Source organism: Prosopis cineraria, unplaced genomic scaffold (genome assembly GCF_029017545.1).
Source record: "Prosopis cineraria cultivar Desert tree isolate PC_DT_omini unplaced genomic scaffold, ASM2901754v1 PC12, whole genome shotgun sequence".
NCBI lineage: Eukaryota > Viridiplantae > Streptophyta > Magnoliopsida > Fabales > Fabaceae > Prosopis > Prosopis cineraria.
In genome coordinates this window covers 4,590,149-4,600,382 of record NW_026555343.1, presented here as the reverse complement: position 1 = coordinate 4,600,382, position 10,234 = coordinate 4,590,149, and the positions used below count along the sequence as shown (strand labels likewise).

At 31.5% G+C, this 10,234-nt stretch overlaps 1 protein-coding gene across 2 annotated transcripts; it reads right to left on the bottom strand.

Moving 5' to 3' along the window:
• Positions 1-1,835: 1,835 nt before the first annotated feature.
• Positions 1,836-9,502, bottom strand: LOC129289681 (membrane protein of ER body 2-like). Of its 2 annotated transcripts, none has more exons than XM_054926490.1 (10): positions 9,342-9,502; positions 8,507-8,635; positions 8,248-8,379; positions 7,770-8,126; positions 7,598-7,636; positions 6,810-6,929; positions 4,142-4,333; positions 3,397-3,567; positions 2,688-2,749; positions 1,836-2,494 (listed from the first exon to the last, which is right to left on the bottom strand). In XM_054926490.1, the coding sequence occupies exons 1-10, from the start codon at positions 9,490-9,492 to the stop codon at positions 2,030-2,032; spliced, it is 1,818 nt and encodes a 605-aa protein (XP_054782465.1). In that variant the 5' UTR covers positions 9,493-9,502; the 3' UTR covers positions 1,836-2,029. The 2 variants fall into 2 exon arrangements, with proteins under 2 accessions (XP_054782465.1, XP_054782466.1); XM_054926491.1 differs by having other exon boundaries at positions 6,810-6,866.
• Positions 9,503-10,234: the final 732 nt, after the last annotated feature.

Below are 10,234 nucleotides of genomic sequence, written 5' to 3'. Positions count from 1 at the left end.
ATGAGAACAGCTGGTTTTCATAATTGAATCATTTTTTTTATACCAAAAAATTTAGATGACTTGAATTCTAAAGATTCATCAAGGTCAAAACATGCCTATAAACTTAGAGAGTATTTATAAAAATATTCACAAATCACTCGCTAACAAGATTCTTATATTGATAGCAAAATTTGATTTTACAATCTTGTGGATTATTGATCAACTTCTTACCAATTGGATTAACTTTTGTTGGTTAATTGAATCAATTTTTAGTTTGATTAAATTTATTTAAAAGAAATCATTTAGTAAAAAAAATATGTGTTTAATTTGTTAAAATGATGTTTTACCCAATCAAAATTGATTTGAATTAGTTTTATTTGTCACCTTTCGAAAAAAATAAAATTTTATATCTATAACATTTTGAGCAAATACCTATTTATTGTGGATTCGTCTTTGTTATATTTGCAAGTGGAAAAAATGATTCTTGATTAGAAAAGAGGGGGAATAAAAGCGTAAAGAAAAAATTACCAATTTTTTTGCAAAAGAAAAAAAATCTGTTGCTATTTTTTTTTGTACAAAAGAAAATATATTAACAAAAGAAAAATGAAATCTACAAAGAAAAAGTTAAAACTGGTCTCTTAAAATAACTAAAAAAGTGGGAAAAGACAAAACTGTTGACACCACATTTCTGAATAATATAACCTTTAAAGTTTTGCAGGAGCTTTGAAATGTCTTGATCTACAAAATATTGTTGATAAGAGCAGAAGCAAACCTCTTTATTATGTTTATTCTTCAAATTTTCTAAATTTATAATATCTCCAAAATGTTTCAAAGAAAATTTTTTAATTCAAATCAAGAGACTACGAATATAAAAAGTCAAGAAAAGATGTAGGAAAATAGCTTCAGCGGCGGAGAAGCAATTCAATCCATTCCTCGTGGTTGCAAGATAAAGATACAGTGATTTTTTTCTTCTCTTGAAGATGCTAAACTAAATTTCCTAATTTAAAAAATAAACTAGAGTGTGAGGTTTGCTAAAGGAAAGTGGATACCTTTCTTCTGTGACCTTACAGTTTGTAACTTTCCTTGCATTACCTCAATATTTACGTCAATTTTTAACAGGTTCTTATATTTTAAAAGCTTTTATATACATCCCTAAGGATAGACACACCCACAATATTTTGGTAATAATTATTATTACTATTATATATGTTAGACGGAGCAAGGATCATCAAAATGTGCAGCGTGAATTACATTGATTATTATTTTGAGGTTTTATACAGTTTATCTGATATTTATCATTTTTTTAGTTAAAAGCAATAATTATATCACAGGATGAGAAAAAAATTACAAACAAAGGACCTGATGTGGGAGTCACGTATTGGGAAATTATCAGTTTCTTTCAACATGAGAAGACAACACAGTCTTTCACAATAAGAGATTGGAATAGTAAAACTTCTGACCTTTTAAAATTATCTCAATTATTAATTTGATAACTAAAATTTAATTTTTATTAATCAAGTCCCTATAATTTCATACACAATTTTATATTCTTATTTAATCTCATCAAATTAGAACTTTTTTACAATCTATGAAGAGGTTGCGGTCCTAGATCAAAAGTTCTGCCACACATGCGTTTCCAATTATATGCTTGAAATCATGAAGACTAATGATGTATAGTTATAACATTTTAGGGACTTAATTGATAAAATATTAAACTTTAAAGATCAAATCAATAGTTGAAGCACACTTGAGGGACCAAAACAAAAAGTTTCATTATTTGTTTTGATCAAAGTTGCTACCAATTTGATGTATGAACAGAAGAGCATGAAGAGAAAATGAAAGAGAAGGGAACAAAATTCTCAAGGCTTAATTTTTAATTCAATAATCAAAGAGTAACAATCCTAATTACCTCAATGCAAATAAAGGCACAATCTAATCCAACTACTACAACATAAATCTCAGCCTAAAAGACTTAAATCCCCAATCAAAACCTAAGCTCCCTCATTGCCCCAGATTACAATTAATCTCTATCTATGAAACACAATGCTTATCAGTAGGATCCAAATCTAGGCTTCTCAATTACACTCATCTCGGGTAGCATCAGGGTGAAACCTGATGAGCTCTCAGAGCCAATTCCAAGCTTCTCCAAAAGTTCCCTAATAAGAACACCAGCCAAGTAAGAAATTACAGAGGTCAAAGCTCCAGTGCTGAGATAGTAAAGCACTGTTTTGAGATATGTTAGATAAGTATTTGGCCTCTGGATGTAAGTTTTTGTGATGGCCAGAAGAGTGATGCATATTACAGCCGCTCCGGCAACCGCTGCAAGCGCCACATTCTTGTTGTTGACCTCGTAGAAGGTCAAGCCATACGCTAATGGTGGCACTACCCCAAATATGATGAATGATAACATGGCTATGCACAGATGAAGATAGAAATTTTCCCTCTTCCCTAGGGAAAGATGGTATCGATCTACAACTTCATTTGTACTTTGTTCCTCAGCTTTCAGGTCCCAGATCTGCAAATCCATGTGTAAGTTTCAAAGCCAGCAGGTTTTTTTCCCCCCGGCACAGTACATAAAGTGTGAACTGAACTACAATGGCCTTATATTTTATATCAAATATAGACACTTTGAATAGGGATATTGACATGGATATCGATGATAAGTAGCTATAGCTTCAACATAAATGTGTGTGCTGAAAGAAACTCACATGATGAACAAGGATGAAGAGTCCTCCAATCAGGTTTGCAAGAGACAGAGCTATAATGCTCACTGAAAGTTCAATTTGACGAGTAGAAGAATATCATTAGATCAAAGTAATAACGCACATAAACTCAAATATAATAACTATTGCTTTGTTGTATGTTTATTAATTAAAACATCTTAGAATTTTTTAAACTTGCCATCTAATTGGTGAACTGATGGGCATCTAATTTGTGTATTGTTTCAATCTAGTGCCTCAGGTTTGCCTGTGTTAAACTGATCTTTAAATCTTTTATTCTTTTATTCTTTTGTGTTCTAGAATGTCATCCGATCTAAATGACACTAATTTGGCATACGTGTATCATAACCTGTAAGATATAGATCAGAAGTTCTTGATACACATCATACCAAAAAAATTAACACCGTCAACTTTATGATGATATGTAATAATTCCTCTGATTAATATGCATGCTGATACGCTAAATTACCACAAGTGAACAAAGGTCATGACTTATTTAAAGCCTAGAAATATTTAGGAGTTAGATTTGATATAACAAGACAGTGAGAATCAAAGTGAAGACCCTTTGGCACCCCTTTTGAGATATTGAATTATTTTAAACAGAACACTAATCCAGTAATCTTGTTGAAAAATGATTTCAGAAGCAAAAGAAAGTAAGAACAAATAACTGAACATTGAGGAAAGATTTAAGACTTACATGTGGCAGCATCTGCACTTGCTGAAGATGCCACAATACTAAGGCTTGCAATAGATTCAACCAGACCACCATACACAATACTTTTCAGAATATCCCATGTCTTACTGCTTCCTGGTTCTTGAACTTCACCTGCTGTAATTGTAGGAGCGCGTGTTGTGCTTGCCGGAGGCTCTGTTCAATGAATACACCTCGTCATTTCATTGCAATATATCACAGTGCCATAATGTCTAAGATGTAAAATAATGAACGTAAGACATGATTTCAGGATTGAATTGTAAAGAAGGTCAAAACCATTGAGTACTGACAGATGGTTAACAGAAGCATCTGCTAGTAGCAATAGTAAGTATTTTCCTGTAATCCATATTTGATATAACATGTAGAAAGCTGTACTAATTTATAAGCCATAATAACGTAGCTCCCTTAGACTCTAGTAAAGTATGAGTCCTACAGTCTAGTTTACTTAAAAACCAGTTTAACTCGATGGAGGTGCTCAGCTCTGAGGGGTACACTGAAGAAGGATTACTTTTCATGTGTTTATGTGCTGTTAAATTCATTGTTCCGTGTTTGATCATCCCTTCTATCTCATTTAACCTTATTGTAATCCATGATTTAGGCTTCAGCACATTTTTAGATCACTTTCATTTTCTATCTTCAGCATTATATGTTAAATTCAGAACTATTATTATGAACATGGAGACTTGAGTGTTTGAATGTATCATGATGCCAACAATGTTATTCTGCATACCAGTGCTTACTCCATCACGTACAACGTCTTCAACTGGTTTCTGTTCTGGAATTTTTGAAATATCTGCTTGAGGTTTTTTTGGTATAGCAAACGCTAAAGCACTAGCTAAAAGCCCCCAACGTGAAGGTGTGGCTGTAGATCCATCTGGGCCTGGCTCATCTTCTGGGATTTCAATAGCTTGATATGATGCATCTGCCAATTTGATGTTATTTTAGAGATTACTTCCCAAATAGTCTGATCAATAAAAGATATGTGACTGTTTTATATAATTTTAATAAAACTCGAGAGTAAAAATATGGTCAGGTCATCTATTACATTCATTGAACCCAAGTTTTATTATTTCTAGATCTCTGCTGCCTCATTTGAACTTGTTAAAGTCCATGATTTAGGATTCAGAACATTTTGTTATTTTGAAGATTACTTCCCAGATATGCAGATCATGTGAAAAGAAAGTTATGACTATAAAAGACTTGTGACTATGTTGAATATGATCTTGAGAAATTTCAAGAGAGTAAACGTATTTTGAGGTTATCTTCTGTTAAACCCAGTGAACTCATGCCTTATTTCAAGATGTCTGCTATCTCATTTATCTTCCATTACATTTTTAGGTCACTTTAATTTTTTATATCCAGTATTATCTGTTAAGTGAGACTAAAACATTTGAATATGCCATAATGCCAAAAATGATATTCTATATAATTATGCTTACTCCCTTATCTACCACATCTTCAAGTGATCGCTGTTGTTGTGGAATTTTTGAAATATCAATGACACTGCTGTCAAATAATATCAAAATTAATAAAAATTAGATTTTGCAATAAAGCATAACTTAGGTCGTCTCCCTAAAAGTCAATAGAGTAACTATTTGAATTGTGATTATGAAAAGCAAAAAAAATGGGGGGTTTTTTATAATGAAATTAAAAAAATCTAAATTAAAATTTGATAAATAAAGAAAATTCAACTGAGAAAATTATTAAAAACAAGCAGTGCAATCAATCAGAACCCAATCACCTAAATTTAATCTTCCTCATCCACAAATTAAATTAAATTTATTTAACTTTATTATTCTGGTCTTATTATTTATTTCTTAAATTATCATTCAAGAATTAAACAAGAAATTAAGTTATAGATTAATTGAAATCTTTCTCAACTCACAACCTAACAATTATTCTAAGTTAGCCACACCAGAAACAAAGTATGGATAATCACCCAAGCTAGGCCAAATTACTCTTATATTACTATATCAATTGATTATAACAAGCAAAACTTCAGATAAAATTTATAATTCAAAAATTATGTAATAAAGCTACTTTAATCAGCAATAGCAGTTAAAGTATAAAATTCAGAAGCAGCGAGAAGAAGAGTAAATTGAAATAAAGCTAAAATAAAATCTTCTTTGAATATCAAAAACTCTAATTAAAATATAAGATCATAGTTTGTGATTGATCACACCAAAAAAAATTAACTATTCATAGAACTAAAAATTAAATAACATGAGATGAAAATAGGAGAGGCCATCGCTTGTATTGAAGAAAAAAAAAAATGAACTGCGTTCGTTGCTACCAGAGAAAGTCCCTTTTTTCCTTCAAAAGTCATCCTCCCCTTTTCGTCCTCTATTCCTTGCTTTATATATATATATATATATATATATATATATATATATAATGAATGATGCGTACAGCCAAAGCAAAAGTTAATGATAAAATTACTTTAAATGACCCTAATTGAAAACTACACTAAATAATTCAAAATAAATTTAAACAAAATTTTAAAGATTTAATTCTTGATTTGATCTCCAAGCATGTCCATATTCTTCTTATCCAAAATATTCTCTATCAATATCTTTTAAATTGAATCTTAAAAAAAAAATCTGCACAAATAAAATAAAATTAAATATCACCTATGCAAAAAATATTAAAGATATTATTTATATTTTAAAATCAAAGATTTAGTTAGTTAAAATTTCAAAGCTGAATATTAGCTAATAAAATTAAATAATATCTAATTAAACTCAATTAGCCTCAAATAAATATTTAAAAGTCTAAAATAAAAGGATAAAAATATATAAAATTGCCATTTATCAATCAACTTGAGGTTTTTTCTGTACAGCAATTGCTGAAGCACTAGCCAAAACTTCCCAACGTGAAGGTTGGATACTGGATCCATCTGGGACTTGTTCATCTTCCGGGAATTTGAGTTATTTTGGAGATTACTTTCCAGATATGCAGATAATGTGAAACAATAGTCTATGACTAAGGAAAGACTTGTGATTGTGTTGTACATAATTTTGACAAAACTCAAGAGAGTAAAAATTATAAAAACAAGGAAACATTTGTAAATTCTCAGAAATAGAAAAGTATTTCCTAAGCTACAATTATTCCCGCACATCACATTGAATGAAACAAATCTTAGGTAACGTATAGCACAAGTGCTTATGGTTATGATTAGTCTTTGTAGTTTGACACGTGAGGCATACGAACAGAGGTCAAACCTCCTTCTCTTCCCCATTTTCTCAACTTCATCCTCACTATCTATTTAAAGGGACTCAAACTCCATCAAGTCAATGCATATACATGTACTATATGGTACTTAGTAAGGTCTTTTTGTTGAGCTTGATTAACTGTTTGAGATATCCCAAGCAATTAAATAAAGAAAGGATTATGCTTACCTTGAGTTTTACTTGCGCCATCAGAAATTATTGGTTCAGGTTGCAACATTTGACTTCCTGAATCAGGAGGAAATTTATCAGGGGCTGGAACCATTGTTTCTTGTACATCTTCAGGTATTTCTGTTGGGGAAAAAAATATGAAGACAATAATGCTTGAAGCATGATGAGATTACTGTTCTGAAGAATAATTTGCTTTTAGTAGATATTTTCCTGAGATTCAACAAGCTCTTTTATTTTATGATAGGCAACAAGAATCCACAGATGATAATTTTAAGATAAGGAATAAAAGGCAATGTATTGTCTTTCTTTTCTATAAATAATCTCACGCCTGGTGGTTAAAATTTAGGTGAGGAAATAGTTAGCAGTGCAGAAATAAGAGACTGTTTTAAATTTATCTAGGTCAACATTTAGATTAATTTAATAAAGAACTTGAATTGATTTTAAATTTCAGGAATTAAGATTAATCCAAAAGCCAAAGGCTGAGTTGGAAAGGTTCTTTAGACTGTTAGTAAATATTGCACTTCTACATCGATTTCATTGGCAAAAGTAAATAACAACATGTTAATTCATCATCAAGGAGATGCACTACCATTTATTAAACTAGTGTTCATCTAGTAAGGCTATGTTCCACGTTTGTATTGGTATGACATATAAATGGTTAATTCACTTCTTGATAAATCCAAGGGTGCCCCACAAAAATTATTCAGATGACGAGCTCATAAGTCAAAAAAGTGTTTTAGTGTGTATGAGCTGTCCAATAAATAACATAGATTCAGGAAACACTTCACCTTCTTGACCATGTGCCGACCCAGGAAAGAGCCAACTACCTGTTGAAAAATGCAGAAGAATTTTTAATGCATGCTTTTCCATATCAAGTCACACTGTTAATAAGAAAATTGCAGGTAATGCAGCTCATTTCCCATATTCTGTGTAATGCACTGGTCATCTTGAAATTGTTACCTATTGGGATGAGGAAACTGAAGCAAGTTGAGCATCTGAATCTATCCAATGGTGGAAGAGGTTGTGCAGGAACACCAGGTTCTTCCCTCACTGTATCCAAAATCAAAACTTTCTGGATACAAGCCCTACAATTGGGACAATAGAATCCCTGTGTGGGTGGCTTCTGATAAAGACTTTCCAGATATAGTTCTTTCACCAATTGCACATTCTCTGTTATTATGCCAACTCTTTCACTTTCAGTAGTGATATATTTGGGAGAAGTTGAATACACAGGAATAATAGGATCAGAGGAAGGTGAAGCAAAGTTCTTCTTCTCAATGTCACTGAAATAAAGCTTTGTTCCAGAGATCTCTTGCGCTGTATTACATAAACTTTGTTAAAAAAGGAAACTGTAAAGAGTCCTCCTAAATCTGAATGTTCCTTGAACTATAAAGGCAAAACAGAAACTCACTTTACTAAGTAGAAAAAAAAAACTCACTTTTTTCACTTTCTATTGTCACATTTTTGGGAGAAGTTGAGACCCCAGGAATGAGAGGATCAGAGGGTGGTGAAGCAATGTTTTTTTTCTTTATGTCACTGAAATAGTCCTTTGTTTCAAAGATCTCTTGCCCTGCATTACATGAACTTTATTAAATAAGGAACTATAAAGAGTACACCTAAATCTGATGTTCCTTGAACTATAAAGGCAAAATGGAAACTCATTTTCCTAAGTAATGGAAAAAAAAAAAAAAACTCACTTTTTTCACTTTCAATTGTGAAAATCTGGGGAGAAGTTGAATCCCCAGGAATGATAGGATCAGAGGAAAGTGAAGTAATGCTCTTCTCAATGTCACTGGAAACATCATATGTTTCAGAGGTTACTTGCCCTGCATTATATGAACCTCATTAAAGAAGGAACTAAGAGTCCTCTTAAACCTGATGTTCCTTGAACCATAAAAGCAAAACATAAATTCATTTTTTTAGTGCGGCAAAACCCACATCTTCGTCATCATAAGTTCATAACAAAGAGCATAGACCATATAAACTTTTTGAATTCTTCTTGCGTCAAAAAATCAAGTAAATCTAATGTTTCTGCAGGACAAAAACAAGCCAGAGAAAAAAAAAAACAGGGTCTGCAGCTGGGAAAAGCGTAAGCACAAAAAAGCGATTTTGAAGAAAAATTATTATTTGTAGGAAACCCATTAAATGATTTTAAATATTAATCTTTTGATTTTCACTAAACACTCCTTATTTGTTTTGTAGGGTTCTTCCCTGACCTTTTTAGTAAAACAGAGGGAAAATAGTCAAAATACATTATTTTCTCTATTAACTCATTCACTATTAGGACTACAAAAATATAGGAGAAAAAGGTCTGGTAAAAAAATACCAAATATGTTGATTGTCCCGTCATAAGAAACAACAAATTTTGAAAGGCAATTTTTATCAAAAAACTAATAACATATTTTTATGTCAAAAAAATATATATATATATATATATATATTTTGTCTTTACAACGTCATACCAAAATATGGGGAAATAAAAATATACCTGATAAGATTTCATTATTGTGCTTGAAGTTGATTATAGCGTACCTTGAATATCAATACTTGAAGTAGTAACAATGGTGGTGACCTGCGTGTGAACTTGGCGTCTAACTAAGCCCTCTTCTTGAACCTCAACCTCTGCTTCTTCTTCTTCTTCTTCTTCTTCTTTCTCGCTCCATTGCTTCATTACTTCTTCCATTATTCACAGAGTTTCACAGTTCACACACTCAAGCAAAAGGCAAGCCTTCAGGCATGTATCTATATATAGAACGTTAGAGTTAGAACTACAACTCAACTAAGGTAAACGGAGTTAATATATTGAATGCAGATTGCAGAACATGTTACTCGTGCAAGGACAAATTAATTTAAAAAAAAAAAAACATTGTCTGTATTGTGTGAATGGAAGTTGTCCTGCAGTTTATAGGGTTCGTAGATTCCATGTTGAAAGGTTGGTGGCGATAGAGATAACAGTGTCGTGACCTTCTGGGTACTACTAGCTGGAGAGCATTTCAGTACCCTCTAATGGCGCCAATGCTTATTAAAACGGCCATTTTTTTAACAACTCTCGTGAGTCCTGGCCAGATTCGGACATCGCCCGTAGAGATTCTCTCAGACTGTGATAGAGGAAGGCTAAAATGCATAAAATGCCTCCAAACTTTGAGACACTTGCAATGTACCCCCTTCACTTTTAAAAATTTAAAATTAACTCCTCCAACTTTTAATTTTATTTTTCAAAACCCCCTATTATTAATTATGTAATTTTTTTATGAGGGTTAAAATATCATTCAATTAAAAAATTATTATTAAACAAAAATATTATATTGTATAACTATTTATAATAAATTTTTTATATTTTTTAGATAGTTGAGACATGGATAATAAAAAAAATATTATTATCACTGTATAAATTTTTAAATATTTATGTTTATATTAGTTTTATC

Bases quoted from the DNA above. Each gene is read 5' to 3' on its own strand.
- LOC129289681 (XM_054926490.1), bottom strand. From the start codon at position 9,492: ATGGAAGAAGTAATGAAGCAATGGAGCGAGAAAGAAGAAGAAGAAGAA. The intron at 8,636-9,341 runs GTACGCTATAAT...CATATAATGCAG, and splicing joins TTCAAGTATTGATATTCAAG to GGCAAGTAACCTCTGAAACA. The intron at 3,568-4,141 runs GTATGCAGAATA...TTCATTGAACAG, and splicing joins ACGTGATGGAGTAAGCACTG to AGCCTCCGGCAAGCACAACA.